General features: G+C 30.6%; 4 protein-coding genes across 4 annotated transcripts; 2 read left to right on the top strand and 2 right to left on the bottom strand.

Moving 5' to 3' along the window:
- Window positions 1–2639: 2639 nt before the first annotated feature.
- LOC11418847 (calcium-binding protein KRP1) lies at window positions 2640–3409 on the bottom strand. Its single transcript, XM_003593381.3, has one exon. The coding sequence runs from the start codon at window positions 3298–3300 to the stop codon at window positions 2944–2946; it is 357 nt and encodes a 118-aa protein (XP_003593429.1). The 5' UTR covers window positions 3301–3409; the 3' UTR covers window positions 2640–2943.
- A 5005-nt stretch (window positions 3410–8414) lies between these two features.
- On the bottom strand, window positions 8415–9313 carry LOC112419242 (uncharacterized). Its single transcript, XM_024776430.1, has 2 exons — window positions 9146–9313; window positions 8415–9047 (listed from the first exon to the last, which is right to left on the bottom strand). Exons 1-2 carry the CDS (start codon window positions 9311–9313, stop codon window positions 8415–8417), a joined length of 801 nt encoding a protein of 266 aa, XP_024632198.1.
- A 3706-nt stretch (window positions 9314–13019) lies between these two features.
- On the top strand, window positions 13020–16110 carry LOC11419810 (uncharacterized). Its single transcript, XM_039830234.1, has 3 exons — window positions 13020–13872; window positions 15402–15693; window positions 15855–16110. The coding sequence occupies exons 1-3, from the start codon at window positions 13246–13248 to the stop codon at window positions 15857–15859; spliced, it is 924 nt and encodes a 307-aa protein (XP_039686168.1). The 5' UTR covers window positions 13020–13245; the 3' UTR covers window positions 15860–16110.
- A 1515-nt stretch (window positions 16111–17625) lies between these two features.
- LOC11421614 (uncharacterized protein At1g08160) lies at window positions 17626–18534 on the top strand. The gene has a single exon (XM_003593377.4). The coding sequence runs from the start codon at window positions 17682–17684 to the stop codon at window positions 18288–18290; it is 609 nt and encodes a 202-aa protein (XP_003593425.1). The 5' UTR covers window positions 17626–17681; the 3' UTR covers window positions 18291–18534.
- Window positions 18535–19859: the final 1325 nt, after the last annotated feature.

The following is a 19859-nucleotide window of genomic DNA, read 5'->3' as shown; positions in this document are numbered from 1 at the left end:
GGTCTTAAAGAGTGCCCCGTTAACTTTTCCCTTAATTTAATGCTTCCTAATATCTTTGCATTTGGAGTTGGTGAGTTCTGTGAGGTCATGGGCTTTGTATCCTGGGTAGATTCTGCAGAATGAAGTGGATGTATTGTCTCATTCTTGCAGTTTCTGCATTGCATGTCTGCGCATTTGTTGCAACAATAATAGTAATGCAGAGCTGTCGCAAGGATCTATGTGATAGATAATGGCCAATGCAACTGGCAACACTAATATTTTTATACCGTAATGTAGTTAAAACCTAGTGTTAATGATTAAATACCAGCAAGTCTGCCAATGGGAGTTGATAAAGATGACCGGATTTAAAATTGCATGTCATATCTTTGCATGTAGAGTTCATTCTCTAATCTATATTTTAGCTTATATAATAACTCCAGTTCAAAGTGAAAAATATTTAGGTGGTCTGAATGGGAGTTTAGGGGAGGATTTTGGGAAAAGGAAAGGGGGAATGTAAATAGTAAGGAATGATTGGTCTCCAACTTGAATGGAGAGATCTTTTTTCTGAATACAAACAGTAAAATTTTGGATTGTTTTTACACATTAAAAAAATTAGAAAAAATCAATTATTATGTCTTACGAATAAAATAGATACTCAAATTAATTTACATTGTCATATTGCTTTCATGTTTAAATGGACGAAATTGTTGTGCTTCTGTCTTCTTTTGTACAAAAAGAATGGACGAAATTATAATGTCAATGTTCTTCCCCAATTTAAATAATTTAAAGCCCTAATTTTTTTGATTCAATTCGAAATTCAAAAATCAGTGGTCATTGTTGAAGATTCAGTGTTCAGAAATGATGAGTGGTGGACGTATGGGCAAAAACAACTACAACAGTCGGTCTTCATCTTCAAGCTCTATGTACAATGATGAGGTGAGAGAGCTTCAATGTTGGTGTCCTAGAATTTGTGTTGTAAAAAAAGCCAACACTATCAACAATGGTTATGTGATGTGTGAATGATTTGTTTAAATAGTACTGGTTTTGTCTTTTGATTATATAGGATGATGGTGAAAATTGTAAATTTTTTGTGTGGGTTGATGAAGCTGAAGAACTAGGCTATTTTAAAAACAATGGTGCTGGTCATGGAAGAAATGCAAGGTTGATGGAGAAGCCAAAGGATAGGGGGAGAGAAGAGGTTTGGAGGGCAAGGTTGATGGATAAAGTTGATTGTGTAGGAAGTAAGCTTAGGTTGATTAAGATATTGATAGGAGTATTTTGTTTGATTAAGTTGTTTAAAATGCTATTGTATTGTGCCAAACCCATGTAATGTTGTAATGAAAAGAGGTTGTCAATGAATGAATAAAACCTTTATGTCAAAAAAATTCAATCAAATTGGTCCTTGAATTATATACATATCCATCATATCGATCCTCAATTTAGTGAAAATACCATCAAATTGGTCCTTGAATTTTCACAATAGATATCACTGTGATCCTTGGTGCATACATTTTCTGAACAAAGTAAAAAGTAAAAGACAAACTCTTTGATTATAAAAAGACAGACATTTGCATACCATCATAAGTCATTACATAGCAAAAAAAATATAACATTACATAGTCATCAAGTCATCAAATCATTTGATGTTCTTAAGTGATTACATATCCAAAAAAACATAAACTAAACAAGTCCAAAAAACATTAATTAAACTAGTCCAAAAGCATAATTTAAACATGCATCAATGCTTTGGAAATCCTGGAGTTGGAATAAACTCCATGTATTGGGGTTGAGTAGAAGCATATGACCCGTAATTTGAATTGGAACTCTAATAACTCTAGGAGCAGTTGGATTTTGCGGAGTAGGACCCCTCAGTGGTGTTTGTTTATGCATGTCATTTGAAATCACTGGTCCTCTCATGCCATATCTTCTTGTACTCATTCTCTGCAAATAAAATCAATCATTTCAGCCCATAAATTATAACAAAATCCATCAAATTAGTCCTCAAATTATGATAGTAAGTCTCAAATCGATCTAGGACAACACATGTAATAGAGGGGTATAATTGGAAACACAGGAAAAATTATACTGAAAAGTTAAATCTCGAATTTTTACTATTTCCATCAATTTAATCCATGTACACGTGACTGCCTTGTTAACACGTGTACAGGACAACACAACATACAAGAGGACACATCATCACCACTAACGGAGCTTTTGGACAGAGGGACCATTTTGATAGACGTCTGTAAAATTCAGGGACTAAATAGATATTTCGCAAAATTCAAGGACGAGTTTGACCGATTTTTAAAAATTCAAGGACGAATTTGAGCTATTAGTCATTTTAAGTATTTTGTAAATGGTTTTTGAACTTTGAGGTATTCTCTCTTTGACTTGGATGATTTTTAATTTCAACTTTATTGAATTAGAGGGACTAAGTTGATTCCACCTTTAGGAATTTTTTAAAGTTGTTACTTTTCGGTCATCCCTAAAAAAAAGTTATTTTTCAGTCATGTAAACGCTTCTAGTCATCACTATGTGTAGCAGCCATATCAACAAATAAATGCTGCCTAGTACACGATCTGTCACATAATATTCTTTTAACAAATTTTAAATTAGAATTTGATGCAGTGGACTAAAATAGTGGAACATTTGTAACGTTATGAATCAAAGTGAAATCTTTAATACATAAAGGATCAAAATGAAACCTAGAATAAATACTAGGAATTATAATATATTTTTTTTCTGATTCAACTGAAGCCTAAATCAACAATTTTTCTTCTTAGATTTTGATGATGATGCCTACTAGTTAGCATGGCATACTCACCAACATACTGAAAACAAACAAAAAGAAGAGTTCATTGTTGAATAAGATTTTCAGCAACCAAGTAGAAACACGCAAACACACACTAAAGCATGCTTAGAGGGTAATCAAGATCAAGGACATTAACAAAAGGAGAAAAAACATCAATGGCCAGTGAAAATAGCTTCTTCCAAAAGTTGCTTAGAGTCACTCATCAAAGCAGGACTCAACCTAAACATGAGGGTGCAAAACTCCATCTCATTAAGAGCTCCATCCCCATCAATATCACCTTCTCTTAGCATGCAAGTAATTTCATCGTCGTTCATACCTTCCAATCCAAGCAATGCAGAGTTTTTCTTTAAGCTCTCAAATGTTATCACTTTCTTCTCCCTGTCCATCAACACATTAAAACCATTTGCCAACTCCTTCATAAACCCTTCACTTCCTAATTTCTCCATCATTGAAGGGAAGTAGTCCTCAAAAACAACCGATCCACCATTCTTCCTCGAACTCGATGCCATTTTTGCTCAATTTTGTGAAGTTGTAATATAAACAAAATAAAAAAAATAAAACAAAATAGCTTTGCCTACTGTTATATAGCGAGGAACAATGTTTGTTGTTGGAAATATGTATGTGGGACGAGCATTTATATATATAGTTAGATGAGGAAAAAACAAATTAACATGAAGGAAATTTGTGGAAGGAGTAAATTTTAAGGTTGTTGGTATGCTAGGCACAATTGTAATATTTCGTGGCCTTCTTGGAAGGTGCGTGGGAAGTTCTATAATGTGAGTGTGACTTACCATTTACCTAAGTACAAAATGGTCATAATCAATAATCACTTATGTAGCTAGCATTTTCCTTTTGCATACATCAATTTTTGTCACTTACCATAAGTAACAAATTAGCAATTTCAATTTTTTTGTGTTGCTTTTCAATTTCAAATTACGGAGTACTTTTTTTTGGTTGTATAAATTTGTTATCGAGGTAAATGACCATATGAGCGGTAAATGACCGCCAAAAAACTTTTTGAAGCAAGAAAGTTCAAGTGAGCTGGTTCCGGAGCTCACCAAAATCTGGTCAGAGCTCAAGGCTCAAAGGCTTATAGAGGTGCATACAAATCACCCATCAAAGAAGTCTTCACGTTAATAACTAGTGGTGAAAATAGACTTGGTCAAATTTAGTTTCACATAGCCTAAGTCTGACATGTCAAAATTTTTAAGGCTTAAGTCTGATATGGAGTTGTCATATGCTTATTTTTTGACTATTACATTTTCCACCTTATAACCTTCTCACGCGGTTTTTATTTTTTTATTTTTTATTTTTATACAAAAAATCCCATGAGTTTTAGATTATATAATCTGAACATAGTTTGGATGTGTTCTGATTATATAATCCGAAATATGCTTATATATAAGCCACAATCAGAATCTCTCTCATTTCAGCAGTTGCGAATTTCGCTTTTAAAAACAACAAAAAACAGTAAAAAAATGATAGAACATGTCAAATAAAATAAAATAAAAATATATATAAAAATACCACCAAATTTTTTTAAAAAATCAAATAAAACTAATGCAAATTTTTTCGGATTTTTATGAGAATATGAAAAATAAAAAATGAGTCTAAACGATGAAATTTTAGACTTTGAGAGGCGGAGTCCCATTAGAAGTTGGGAATCTTGATCCTTGATTTTTGTTTTCTTCTGATTTTCTAGGGAAGTTTTGGAGCAGATCAAGTAGCCCAAAAATCATTTTTTTTTTTATTGAAAACAGCTAACAATGACCTAAAATAGAAGGATGAGAGCTATCCATGTTACAAACAGGTTCAAAATTTATGCCGACACAGTTCAGATTATCTAATCCAAACTGCTATTTCCCTAAATAATAGTGTTTATGGGGTTTCCGTATTCTATAATACGAAAAAAAAGGAACGCTCCCTATTTTTTGAGGTTTTCGGATTATAAAATCTAAATTGGTGAAAAACACATTTTTCAACCCCATAACAAAGGAAAAATTGAATTCGGATTACAAAATTTGAAAATCATATGGACATTTTCGTAAAAATAATATGGCGCGTGAGAAATAGGTAGGTGGAAAAAGTAATAGTCTTATATTTTAGCCTTGAGCTAGCCTGATCTTTTGAAAGTCTGATATGACATGCTAACCTGTTTAAAAGCCTATTTAATATAAAAATATTTAAATTAATAATGTTTTCTAAGTTTAAATATAAGGGTCATGCTAAGTTGTGCCTGATGACACAAGTTAAGAAGTTTAAAACGGAATTAAAAATAAGTTTGATATTGAAAAGATAACTTTTGAAACTTTTAAGACATTGAATGTACAAAGTTTAAGGAAAAACTTCTAAATTAAATTAGATTTTCCCTGTAAATATACTAGCAAGCTAATATATAAATGAGATTAACACCCTTTTGATATTTAACATATATATTTAGAGAATTTAATTATACGTTATATCGTATTTTAATTTTAATTTATAGTAATACATTTAAATATACGGAGAACGAATATATATACTATTAAGTTTACATTACTCAAAAAAGTTAACAAATGTATAATTTATTTTAAAGGGGAATTTATTGATGGTTGAGAACATGATCATTCAACACATGATGTGGGTTTATCAATAATGCGTGTCAAATAAATAATAGTTCTTAAAAGAGAACAAAATGTGAAATACTTAATTGTTAGAGGCTACTGCTAACTATAAATAGACACAAGCTTTTAAGAACATAAAGTATTCTCTATTCTTGTTAAATCTTAACCGTCATCATTTTTCTTCTTCTTTGATCTACCTAAGAGGGATAAATTAGACTTAATTTTGGCCTGAAATCACCATTTCAAAGTTTTTTTTTTTTTTTTTTCTTCTCTTTAAATAAGTAATTTTCACATATTTTCAGTCTTCTTTCACATGCTTTTGTGATTTCGCCATTGTTTGTGTTGATTTTCTGTCTTCGTGCGGTATTGTTTTGATTTTTCGTCTAAGTAAGATGTTTCTTCGGTTCAGATTGTCCTATCAACTTCGATTAAGCGATGATCGAATCAATGACTTTGTTGTTGTCAACGTTGCAGATCCGAAGACATGAGTATTTTAGAGATTTGAATATAATCATATTTATAGGCATATGTACATTGTTATTTTATACTATTAACATAAATGATGTGCGTTTGTTTCATCATTTCTGTCTGAGTTTGAACTTGTATTATATCAACCTACTCTATAAACTTAAATGATTAAACACCGCTTACGTTTGTAAACACAAAAAAAGAAAATCAGAAGTATGCCCTCCACTGTCTTTAAATTCTTTTCAATAACCGTAATTTAACTTTGAAGCAAATTACTTTTTTGTCAAACATTTCATTTCAAAGTCTGTTTTTACATTCATTTACTTATTTGCAACTTGCAAATTTACTTTAAATATTTTTACAATTCCGTCTTTTCGATTTCATACAATTTTACCTTCAAGTCTTTTTAATTTGATTGTTTTTACCTTTGATTTCAAATCGCCTTAACCTTTAAAACTTTTTTGAACCAATTTTACCCTTAAACCCGAATCTAATTCAGAAATATGTTCAAAACAATCCTACACAAAACATGGGTTTATCAATTAAGTCAAACTGATTAAATATTTATTTGTATTATATATTTAGTTAACTTTCTTTGAACAAAAATACCCGTAAACACCCGTATATATTCATAAGAAAATGCTAAAAAGTGCCTTTTAAAATTTATGTATTTAACATATTAAAATATTAAAAAGTAATTTTTTTTTAAAAGAACATTATTAATTGTTTACAATTTTAAATCCTTAACAAGAATGAGACCCATATTCCTAAGAGTCGAACCTTGCATGATTTAACATGATAGACAACTTCCTTCGTTCAAAATTATCGATTTGGAATTTAGTGTTTAAAGATATCGATGAACCATCATACAGTACGCACTAATTTGGATCTAATGTATTTTAGTGGTTACTGGTTGGTCATTTGCAATATTTTGAGGTGTCATTTACTAATATGCTAGACAGCTAGAGGACAATGGTAATGTACCAAAAAAGACAATGGTAACTCGTACAAGCGCAATTCTTACAATATTTTGTCTTAAAAAGACCACACAGGTATTACAAAAAAAGAGACTATATAGATTTGTTGTATATCCATAAAAGATTGAATAAAACAAGCAAATAGGTTTATATAGTATCAACTTCATGTCTTTCACCTTTTAAATAGATCATGACATATCAACGGGTTGAGTTTAATGATAATAAGTTATAAGTATTAGATAGAAAAGTAGAAAATTAAACAACATATAAATGAGCTGACTCATGTATCTAATGTCTTAAAGCTTTTGGTGAAGATGTGGTATGAAAATTTATTTGTCTGGTTAGTCATAGTTCAATATGATGATTCAACTCAATGTTTCTATTTCAGAAGTCCCAACAATAATATGAGTGTATGAAGATAATATATTGATGTGTCAAAGTGAATTATAAATCTCACATTGAATAGGAAAATGGAGGTTAGACAATATGTAAAGATAATCCATGTCGTAGATGCCTTAAAATTTTAGATGAAAATGTGATGCTCAAACTCAATTTTGTTGTTGCTCACACTCCAATATGATAATCAAAGTCCAATCTAACGTTGCTTTCTAGAAGGTCCAAACACACCTCAAATAATCAACTCAAGTGAGAAGAATATATGAAAAACTCATACTTCACATGATCCTTATTATAAGAAACAAAACCAAAAAAACATTAAAACCGATGCAATCATTAATTAGTGTAACTTTTTGAATATTTTTATAAATATATATCCTCATAAAAAATTGTGAAACATAAATAATGATGGATAAAAAAGTATTTTAAACAATAATTACACTTTAAAAGTTGTGATATTTTTATTTATAAATAGGACCAATTTTTTTGAAATTTTTTCTTATAATAAGGACCGGAAGGAGAAAATAAAATATATCATCACATTAGTTAATATTTAATATAAAATACTAGTTAGCTAGTATAATTCATTACAAACTTGGTTAAGAATTAGTTGAATTTCTTTTATCTTTGATAGATGTCTGTTCCATCAATTGGGAAGTTCTCTTATTTTCATGGCCATAACATAGTACTTAAGGAAGCTGCCGAAATCTTGTGCCTTTTTGGATCATACAAAGAAAAGCAACAAAGAGGTCAGATAATAGAAATTTCACGTAGTTTTCAGAAGTTTGGACTTAGCTTTGTGGTTACACAGATTCTGACTTCAATGCTTTGGATTTCTGCAGATATGTGGCTTCTATGAAAGAAGGCATGACCAAAAGTATGCACATAATGCACTCTGTACTGATTTTACGTGATAGCATGTACTTTGGATGTTGGGCCTACTATGTTTTCTTGATAACCGTATTATCCAATAAAATTTAAGAGTTTAAAGACTAATTTAAAGTAATACTAATAAAGCAAAATGGATAACTTAAGAGAGTTTTTTTTGAACAAACTAAAATGATATATTATAAACAACGATGAATCGTCCCATATAAGATGTGCAAAAGATGATACAACCAAAAATATTTACAAAGGAAGATGCCCCAACATTAGAAGCACCAACAACAAAACAAGAAACTAGTGGACGCCCATACACAAAAGAGATTTTTTCCACCAATCATGATAACTGTAACTAAAAGCTGTCTGTTTTGATTTCAACCAAAGGTAAGAATTGAACTTAATTTTTTCTAGGAGAGAAGAAGGATTACAGGCTGCATTGTTAAATATGCGGTTGTTCCCCTCCTTCCAAATCACCCAAACAGAAGCAAACGAAATTATCTTTAGGTGAATATGTGTAAATCTAGGTAAGCCAGCCATATGAATAAACTGATTCAGGTGATGTCGAAGCTCACCAGGCAGAACTGCTGAACTGCCTAACCAATGTAACACTGAAGGCCAAATAGAACTAAGAACATTACATTCCAAAAACAGATGTCTAGCCGTTTCCAAATTATCACAAATTGCCGAACATGTCGTGTTAGCTGCTGGAATAACCCGACGTCTTGCCAAATTATCTTTAGTAGGCAATCGATCACGAAGAAGACGCCACACGAACAATGACACCTTTGATGGAATTAACTTGTGCCAAACATCATCAACCAAGTACCTATCGACAGGCACCACTGGAGTAGTAAGAAAGTGATATGCTCCACTAGCCGAGTAACCATGTACAAGATCAAGTAACCACCGCCAGGTATCATGAACCGTAACCTGCAAAACAACATTGCGTAACAGAACATAACACTCCTCCACACACTCCTCCTCCCACACCAACAACCGACGTCTCCACTCCCACCCCTCCCCCCAACCTCCCAACCTAACCTTCCCATCTCCTCCACAGTACTCTCTTTATATACAACCAAGTCAAATAAACGGGGGAATTTACTTCTCAAAGGAATATCCGCCACCCAATTATCATGCGAGAATAATGTATCCCTACCATCAAATATTAGAATTCGGAATTCTATAGAAGACATTCTTACTATCATCACTTGACACGATTTGATTCACTCCGAAATTGTTATCCGCTTTCAAGGTAAGCAAGGGTAAGTTTCCATATATTTTTAACTATAACTTTTGTGTGAGGATCTACTTTATTCAATATTGGCTATCACATGGTTACTTTTATGAAATCTAATATTTTTGATATCGGTAATATCCTTATCCTAGCTAATAAAACCGTCTTAAAGAAAAAGGGGAATGAAAAATCATTATTGATAATAGTGGCATTAGTAGTGACCTTTTCGTTATGTTTGGTAAAAATAGCGGATAACTGATGACTTATAGCTGATAACTCTATAACTTACAGCTGATAGTTGATACTTATGACTGACAGTTGATAAGATACTTGAAATGTTTGGTAAAATTAGCGGTTCAACTAGCTGATAAATGTAAAATGACATAAAAAGACATTTTTAATTCATAATAAAGTTTATATCAACTAATGTTTAATTAAAATTTAATAATTTAAATTTATTAATTTAATATTATTATTAAATTAATTTTAAATCCCTAAATTTTAATTTATATTTATTTTCATTTGTCTAGAAAATTTACATTAAAAGTGTTAAAAAATATATTAACAATAAATAAAATTACATCCCTTCAATTTTTTATTTTTACATATTTTAAACGTAACACTAGTTTGTACCTTCTTTAAAAAAAAGAAGTAGTTTGTACTAAAAAAAAAAGTAAAGCGTAAAAATAATGTTCTGCCGTAACAATATAGTGACAGTAAATACTGAAATAGTTATAAAAAAAATAACAATTGTAAAAAAAAAAACATAAACATAACAGAAAAAATATCTTTCATTAATTTCTTTTTATTCATATATGCATGTTTAAACCATATGTATTTTAATTTATAATATAATGAATGCTAAAAGGTGAAAAATGGAATTTAGTTAAACTAATAAGGGTAAAAATGGAATAAAAGATGATAAATTATAAGCTCAAACGCTACTTGGAATAGCGTCTAAAAAATAGCTTATAAGCTCATGAAATAAGTTATAAGCTCGTTGTAAAAAACTGTCACCAAACAAAGCTTTTTTTGTTAGACGAGCTTATAAACTATCCGCTATAAGCTATAAGCTATAAGCTTATATTTTGGCCTTGCCAAACAGAGCCAAAAATAACAATTTTAGGTGAGAATTGAACCATGTCAAATGAGGACACAAAACATTATTTGGAAAAAATAGAGGATAACTAATAAGCTAACTGATAGCTTATAACTGATGACTAATAACTTATAAATTATGATCGATGACTGATAGCTTATAAGCTAGTTGAAGTGTTTGGTAAAATTAACGCTTTAACTAGCTGATAAATGCAAAATGACAAAGAATATTCTTGATTCATAATAAAATTTAGGAAAAATTACACTCACCTCCCTTAAGGTCTTCTTAAATAACACTAACATCCCCTCTAATTTTAAACTAAACACTAACCTCCCTTCTCATGTAACACGGTTAGCTTTCCGTTAGATATATGACAAATTTTTTAGAGATTAGCTACCAATTTTGCTACCACTACCTGGGGTGGTTAACTCACTGATAATTAAAACACTACAAGAATGTTATTAGAGATTGATAACGTTTCCCTCAATCATCACACTATAACCTAATTTTATTTTGTATATATCCTTTATTAAACAGTGTTGAAACGTTTCGATTGAAATCAATTCACACACCTTCCTTCAATTCACACCCTCTTCTTCTTCTTCTTCTTCTAAGATTTCCAATTAACAAATTTCTCTTGATTTTACATATGCAGCATTGATTTCAACAATATATGCTGCTAATGAGTTCATATTTTCAATCGATTTCTGCACTTACTTATTCTTCATCCTCTTGAATTTGGTTTATCTAGTTTTTCAACTTAGAATTTCAGTTTCTATCAATTCACTTCCTTCTCCAATTCTACAAAAGCAACATTAAGCAATTCATCCAACTTTATTATGTTGATGTGAATTAAAATCACTTGCTTCATCCAAATATTGAATATTTATTATGTTTAGACATCAAACTTCACGCTTCAAGGGAAAGAAGCTAACGGTGTTACATGATAGGGGAGGTGCTTGTAAATTTAAATAAAAATTAATGGATGTAAGTGTTTAATTAAAAATTAGAGGGGATGTTAGTGTTATTTAAGAAGACCTCAAGGGAGGTGAGTGTAATTATTCTTGAAAAAAATTACTGAATAATATATTAAATACATTTTTTTTAATAAGAATTATTATATGCATTGTTAACTAGAGAAGGGATAACAGACAAAACAATTTTTTTTTAGGGGAATAGACAAAACAATTTATTTAGTTGAAAACAAGGGAGGTGTAATATCATTAAAAAAAACACGTATATTCTTTTTTTTTTGGTAGAGAAAAACACGTATAATCTACTATATTAAAAAAGTGGAAGGCAAATAGATCATATATATCAACAAGGTGTGCATATTCGGTCAAAAAAGAAAAACGAGGCATGCATGTTTATTATGGAACTGTAAGAGGTTATTTTTTTTAAAATTATAATAAATTATAATGGGTATAAGTGAATTTTAGATAAAATAATAAGGGTAAAAATGAAAGAAAAAATGATAAGTTATAAGTTATAAGCTCATGAAATAAGCTATAAACTCGTGGTAAAATGATGTTTATCAATCAAGGTTTAAGCATATGAGCTTATCCGCTATAAGCTATAAACTATAAACTAGCTTATAGCTTGAGGGCCAGTTTGGATTGACTTATTTTAGAGCTTATATAAAACAGCTTATGCAAATAAATAAGTTTTATGTATTATTTATAAGTTTTTAAAGTAGTTTATGAAAAAACAGTTTTCGTTAGTGAGAGCTTATAAAATAAAATAAAAACTTATTTATTTACATAAGCTATTTTTCATGCTCAAACCAAACGGGAGTAAGTAAAAAGCTTGCTTATAGCTTTTTACCACTACAATGGCCTTTTTTTTTATCGTAAAAAAAAAAAAAAGACCTTTCTTAGAGAACTATTAAACTTAAAATTTGATTATTTTTTTATAGAGAAATTACATGTTTTATTTTCCTTCAAAAATAAAATAACTTGTTCCGTTTAATCATTTCACACTTATTAAGAAAAATGTATTAATGAAGAAGAGAGAAAAATTATTTTAAGTGCTCTTGTCAAGTATTAGTGCATTTACCATTATCATAAATGTAAAGTAGAATATATTAAATTGGAAGTGATGTAAATAGTATTAATTAGAGTTATAATTGAGAAAAATAATTAATATTGCATTAATAAGTAAAATGAATGTTATTTTAGGATAATATATTTTACAAAAGCTCACTTATTAAGAGATGGAGGGAGTAGTAAATGACAACTAATTTAATTGTTGCATACGTGGAATAAAATAAAAAGGACTGGTTTTCTTATGATTACTCGAAGATGAGAAATATCAAGTGAGTTAAATTTTGCTTAGACTCTTGTGTTTCATCTTGATTGAACCCTTATTTATAAGCAGTATCCATCTGGTCACTCAAAACATCAAAGCTTTCCAACTCATTTGAAGAGTTCTTCTTGTTATGCATTTCAATACAAAACAATAAAAAACATTATTTTCACGATAAATATGGGTTCTTACTATTTTAAGTAAATTATTAGTCACTCATTTCTGTTTATAAATTCTCTTTCTCCTATTTTTATAACCAATACTCTAATTCTAGGCATACGCTTCTATCATTCGTAATCAACACGTATATGAAAACAAATATTTTAGTTCATCATAATATTGCCTCTTTTTTCATGCCTAAACTTTCCTTCTCAAATTCAACCCCACATTTCCAAATAATTTGTGCATCACAATATCCTTATACATATTTTGAAACTCATCGATCAATCAAGTTTCTGCACCTCCATTTTGATTCAATTTAGGTGGGAATGGAATTCTTTCAAAGGGCTAAAGTGGTTCGTTTGAGAAGCCACCATAACAAATATTTGTTGGCAGATGATGACAAAGAAGGTGTTTACCAAGATCGTCTTGGTTGCTACAACAATGCTAAATGGACGGTGGAGTTTGTAGATGGTGGAAACTTGATTAGATTGAAGAGTCATTATGGTAAATACTTAACGGCATCTAATATGCCATTCTTGTTAGGTAGAACGGGGAAAAAAGTTTTGCAAACACTTCCATCAAGGTTGAATTCATCTTTGGAATGGGAACCTATAAGAGAAGGTAATCAAATCAGACTTAGGACTCGTTATGGCCAATTTTTACGCGCCAATGGAGGGTTACCACCATGGAGAAACTCCGTCACGCATGATATTCCATATCGTACAAAAACGACAAATTGGGTTCTATGGGACATTGATCTTGTCGAGCTTCGACCACCACCACCGAAGCAAATACAAGACGTCCCACCTATTGATGTTAAAGATCTATCTTGTCCCGTTAACTCTTTGTCCAATCGTTCTCGTTCTCCTTCTCCTCAATCTCCTACTCTTTCAAATAATGATGATCCCTTTGGCGCAATTGACCTAAGGTTCTCGTCTTCCATATCAAATGAGGTTTGCTTCCTTTAATTTGCTAAAAACTTAATTTAATATTTATCTCGATTACTTTTATAACAATTACAATCCGTCGATGTGTAGCAATTAAAAATTGGGATTATAGTTTTTTTAAGGCTTAATTGCACTTTTGGCCCCCTATCTTTTCAAAAGTTGCGATTTTGGCCCCCTAACTAATTAAAATACAAAAACAGTCCCTATGTATTGGATCTTTGGCAATTTTGACTTGGTCAACGTACACGGACGCCACATGTATTTTTTATTATTTAAAAAATTAATTTTTTTTTATTTTTTAATTATCTAAAAAAGTATATTTTTTAGTAAAAAAGATTATTTTTTTAAATTTAAAAAAATTATTTTTAATTTTTTTAAAAAATATTTATTTATTTTAAATTGGCACATCAGCGAAGACCAAGTCAAAATTGGCCTTGGGAGCCAAAACTGCCAAAGATCCAATACATAGGGGCTGCTTTGTATTTTAATTAGTTATGAGACCAAAATTACAACTTTTAAAAAGATAGGGGGCCCAAAAGTGCAATTAAATATTTTTTTTAATTATTGATTGTACGCATTATCATCACATCATGCATGTTTGTCTACATAATGGTTTGGTTTCTTTTAGACAATGCATGTGATTCAAGTTTCTAATTGTAGAACATACATCTTAAAACAATGGTTGAAAAGATGCCATGTGTGTGTGTTTCTATGATTAATGAGATATTGTTTATTTTTCATGCACAATGTGTATATCCATATTATATTGTCATCCGTGGAATGAAATGTGTTAATTACGAGTATCATATTGAATAAAATAATAAAATTTAATCACACATTTAAGCTATGAAATTCTTTTACCTAGTACATTAATCTTTTGGGTTGGGTTCTCTTTACAAGTTTAAATCATAACGTCAAACACTTTTATTGAGAGTTGAATAACAAAAATTGATAGATGGGTGAAGCCGAAGAGAAAAAGGCTTCCACGAGTCAGTTGTAATAAAGTAAAAGTCGTGTGTATGCTGACTATTAAAAAAGATGACAATGTTTGAGTCTCATATGATTGATAAGAAAACTCAATGTGATAAAACTCTTCCATTTAATGAGACATTCTTTTGGGTTGGATTCTCTCATGTGCTCAAGTTATAACAAAATATAACTTCAAAGGCTTGGTTTAGTGGTAAAATGACAGGTCTTGAATCCGAGAGAACCCGGATTCGAGTCCCACTAATGCCTTTGGAGGGAGGTAAATGTAAATACCTTTGTAAGTGCTCTTTGAGCTCGAAGGTCTTCCCTGCCTTGGACTGGGGCACCATCCCCTCACCCTAAAATTTTTGTAACAAAAAAAAAGAAGTCATAACAAAATATAATAAATTAAAATAGCTAAATTAATAATGTACGGAATTTTTGTAATCATTTTTTTTCTTTTCTTTTTCATTCATGTGAAATGCTAATATATGAAAGTTTAGAGCTAAGGATGCATAAATTAAATTATATCTTAACATATTTGTCTTAAATGCCCTTTTCAAATGCAGGGCAGTAGAGATTTTGAAGATCATAGTGACTCACCAATGAAAGAAGGGAGGATTATATTTTATAATGTGGGTGATCAAAATGGAGATGTTCATGAAGGAAGGGAAGAAAAATTCTTTACATTCAAAGGAAGTTGTGTGGATGAGTTAAAGGAGAAGTTACAAGAAGAGACAGGTCTTGATGATATTGTTGTTTGTTCTCGCAACCCTTTGAATGCAAAAATCTATCCTCTTCGTTTACAATTACCACCCAACAACATTGATATGCATGTAGTTGTGGTTCCTTCATTAGAAAGTAAGCACTCCCAAGTTTTAGTAGTATAGTTGAAAATTAATTATACAACTTCCCTTTTAATTTAGAGATTAATTTTGATGCACCGTTTAAATCATTCCCATGATTATTATTTTACTTCAAATGTTTCTTGTTTTTTATATCAATAAATTTCTGGATTTCAGAATAAACAAAAGAAGATGATGGCAATCAAATGACTAGCTCATATTGGTGGAAAACTGGAAATGTAAATTATATTCAGCAGGGTGAACTTTATGTACCTATATTTTGACATAAGGAAGAAAAAGAATGCATAGGAGGGAAAACTATGTTGAAAGAGGATCAAAAAGAAAAACAACCGAAGCAATGTAAAGCTCCAACGTACCGTCAAGTTTCTCATTGTATATACAGTTACACACTACTTTTTGTAATGTATTTCATTTTAAGAGAGTAATATAAAGGATTTCGTTTCTATTAATTATTATTATTATTATTATTATTATTATTATTATTATTTATTGGTTTTTTTATTTTGATACTTCTTAAGAGTTTATTGATATGGTCTAACCAAAATGATTGACAAAGAGAAGCTACAAAACAAACATCAGCAAATCAAGACACCTATTAAAAAAAGCCTATACTTGAAAGATACAAAAAAGAAACTCCTAAAAAGGATACATCCGGAGACTAACTCTGGTTTGATGTAGGTTAGATCGTAACTCGGAAGTCGATCTGACTTATTTTCATCCGAGCAATGATATATTTCTAGAAAAATAACATTAAGAATTCTTCAAGAAAAAATAGCAGCCAATCACAATGCACTATTTGCCACAATTCAAGGAGATCTGACTGAAAAATAAGAAGTGAATAAATAAATCATACAATTAAAATTAAAATTTACTGACTGTATCTTGAAAAATTCCTTGAAAAATTCTTGATGCTATTTTTCTAGAGAAATAGCAATTTCCATTTTCATCCCTATCTCCTTGTTTGTACAAAACTTTGTTAATTGTATATTTTATTTTTTGTCAAAATGGTTTTGCTAATTGCAAACCCGTGAGTAAGACTTTTTCAAATTGCTCTTTAGATATCTAGCAATTGCTCACAACCAAACTATTAAATTGAATGACAATTAACCACCGTTTGCTGCAAAATAGTTAACTAGAGTTAACACTTTTTTAAGTTGGTTTAATCACTTTTCCACGAATGGTAGTTAATTGACATTGAAAGTATTTTGAGTAATTTAAGTTGTATGTGAACAATTGCTAAGTGATTAAAGAACAATGTTCTTAGATTATTTTCTTCTCACGATTATGGTGATAATGAGTATCTCACTTTACAGGTAATGGGTACCAACAAAATTGTTGTGCTAAAGAAACTAACCATTGCCGACTTAAGAATATTAACTCTTTTTTTATACCCCTTTTCCTAAACAAGAAGATATCATGCCATAATCTCGAAATGCTTAAAACCTATCGTAATGAATAAAAAAGAAAAAACAATACAAACAATGTTCCAAAATTTGACAGTAATTTACGTAATTAAATGTAAATATGTACTAAGCCAGCCTCTCTTTATTTAGGCATGTCACCTTCACAATCATAAAATTTTGCATGCTAAAGAAGCTTAATTACCAGCATGCCATATTACTTTTTCCTAGCTAGCCATTTCAATTTAATTGGACACTTTATACCGACAGCTATATTACTTGCGATTGTATGTATGTTACCAAATATATTGTGACACTTGAATCTCAAGTAAAGAACAATTACTTAGCATATAGAATCTCAAGTAAAGAACAATGTTTTAGCATATATATAGAATCTCATAGATCTCTTGAGTTTCATGCACGAAATTCTGACAGCAAAAAAGTGAATATTTATTAAAAAATATTTCAAAGAATATTATCTTGAATTGATGGTTCATACATAGCAATATATAAACATCATTTGATTTGGTTCTTCAATCAAATTAAAACTACACAACCCTAAACTGAATTAGCCTTTCAAAAAATGGCTCAACCTCTCACACAATCAAATCCTCAAGCAACCAAACCAAAAAGTTCAATGCTGCTACGTTACATTGCCATAATAATTTTAGCTTTAATAATCATTGTTGGCTTAGCTGTACTCATAAGTTGGCTAGTTGTAAGGCCAAAAAACTTGCAATATAGTGTTGAAGATGCTTCAATCCACAACTTCAATTTAACTGATGCAAATCACCTCTATGCAAACTTTGATTTCACAATAAGATCAAAGAATCCAAATTCCAAAGTGTCACTATACTATGATTCTATTGAAGTGTCGGTGCGTTACGAGGATCAAACCCTAGCAACAAATGCAGTTCAACCATTTTTTCAACCACATAAGAATGTTACTAGGATGCATGCAAGACTCACTGCTCAAACTGTGGCTTTGTATGATTCTGTGCCAAAAGATCTTAAGCTTGAGAGATCTTCTGGGGATATTGCATTAGATGTGTTCATCAGAGCAAGGATAAGGTTTAAGGTTGGATTGTTGAAAACAAGACACCGTACTCTAAGGATATCTTGTTCACCCGTGCTGGTGAATTTTTCTAAAGCTAAGAGTTTTGAAAGGGCCTATTGTGATGTTGAAATGTAAACAAGTATGCCAAATGAAGGAAGACTCTCAGGAAGACTCTCTATTTTTCCGAATGTTATTAATATTTGTTCTTTTTGGTTTTTATTTTGTGTTAATTTTCTGATTTTTTCTTCTTCTGTTTTTCTTGTGTTTGTTAGATTGATGTTATGATTCTTTTGTCGGTCAGTATATTATTGTAATTCATCTTACGGGTTTTGGGTTTCTTATGTTGAAAATTGAAATAAAAAGTAAAACTTGCTATTAATATTCACCCAAATGAACCCACTTCTGTTGGCGTAGTGGTATAAGCTTGGAATCCGGTAGTGTGCTCTTCCTCAAGGTCTCATGTTCGATTCTCTCTAGTGCCAATTTGAGGGGGTTAGTTTAGCTTCTTCAAAAAAAAAAAAAAAATTCACGCAAATGGTGTTTTGTATGCATAATTATCTGTAAAATCCTTTGTATCTTTCAAAGTTATTTTTATTTATATTATAATTTATGCAATAGAGAAAATCAAGTCAGAGTTGTGTAGAGCAAATTTGGAGTCAGAACGGTCTAATCAAGTCAGAACCGTCTCAAATAGAGAAAATCATGACTTGTTTACGATGGTCCACAAAGATAGTTGTCTAATGAATAATTTTGGGTCACAAATTTTGGGTATAAGCCTTATTTCAACACTTTTCATGACATGCTTCATTCTAAGCTTAGCCACCACCTCAAGCACATATTAACTCAAACATGTAGAGTGTTTGACGATACACCCTCTCCTACAAGGCCGAACATTTGAAGGAGCCTTCTTCACCATTTGAAGTTCTTGACAAGAACGGTTTTCAAAGTAATATCCAACTCTTATTGATTGTTAGTTGGAGTATTGTATAAAAACGAAAAGAAAAGGAAAAGACACTAGTTAGGGAATCATATATAATAATTATGTTTTGAAATGTGTGTAGTCAATGTTCTAAATATTTAAATTTTTTTATTTTTTTTCACTATACACACACATACTTTGCTTCCTTTACAAGCATTCTCAACATGACAAAGAAAAAGTATTAAAAATGGCTAAAACTTTTTAAAAAAATGACTAATTTTATAAAAGAAATTGTTTATTAGTTTTTTTTACTATTAACAAGGAACATTTTGTAAAAAAAAAATGTTTATTAAATTTTTTTTTTCTTCGGAAAAACTTAAACTGAGAGAGTGTAGAGAAAAAGAAAAAGGACAAAATTAATTAGATGCTGTTCTAGTATTGTTTTTGCTATTCCTTTCAGAAAGAGAGACGATTCTTTTATTTTTTATTTAAAAAAGTATAAGAACTGCATTTAATCTAAATTCTGTCATAGTTGTGAAAAAATGACGTGGTTGGATCTATTCAAAATTTCCAACTACAAGTTAAGTCAAATGGTACTATTGTGAAGTCGTGAATGAATCCAAACATGTGGTGGGACACATTATCCAAGGAAACATGTTATATGGTCATCAAATGTCTCACTCTCAAGTAATTTGGCATCCTCAAATTTTAATGTCATTGTTCAATTTCAAAATTTTAATGGAAAATCTTTGTCACGATATGTTACACAGGTGAAACAACACAGA

This window comes from Medicago truncatula, chromosome 2 (genome assembly GCF_003473485.1).
Source record: "Medicago truncatula cultivar Jemalong A17 chromosome 2, MtrunA17r5.0-ANR, whole genome shotgun sequence".
NCBI lineage: Eukaryota > Viridiplantae > Streptophyta > Magnoliopsida > Fabales > Fabaceae > Medicago > Medicago truncatula.
This window is presented reverse-complemented; position numbering and strand designations above follow the sequence as displayed.

Bases quoted from the DNA above. Each gene is read 5' to 3' on its own strand.
- LOC11418847 (XM_003593381.3), bottom strand. From the start codon at position 3,300: ATGGCATCGAGTTCGAGGAAGAATGGTGGATCGGTTGTTTTTGAGGAC.
- LOC112419242 (XM_024776430.1), bottom strand. From the start codon at position 9,313: ATGTCTTCTATAGAATTCCGAATTCTAATATTTGATGGTAGGGATACA. The intron at 9,048-9,145 runs GTTGGGGGGAGG...GTTGTTTTGCAG, and splicing joins TGGGAAGGTTAGGTTGGGAG to GTTACGGTTCATGATACCTG.
- LOC11419810 (XM_039830234.1), top strand. From the start codon at position 13,246: ATGGAATTCTTTCAAAGGGCTAAAGTGGTTCGTTTGAGAAGCCACCAT. The intron at 13,873-15,401 runs GTTTGCTTCCTT...TTTCAAATGCAG, and splicing joins CGTCTTCCATATCAAATGAG to GGCAGTAGAGATTTTGAAGA.
- LOC11421614 (XM_003593377.4), top strand. From the start codon at position 17,682: ATGGCTCAACCTCTCACACAATCAAATCCTCAAGCAACCAAACCAAAA.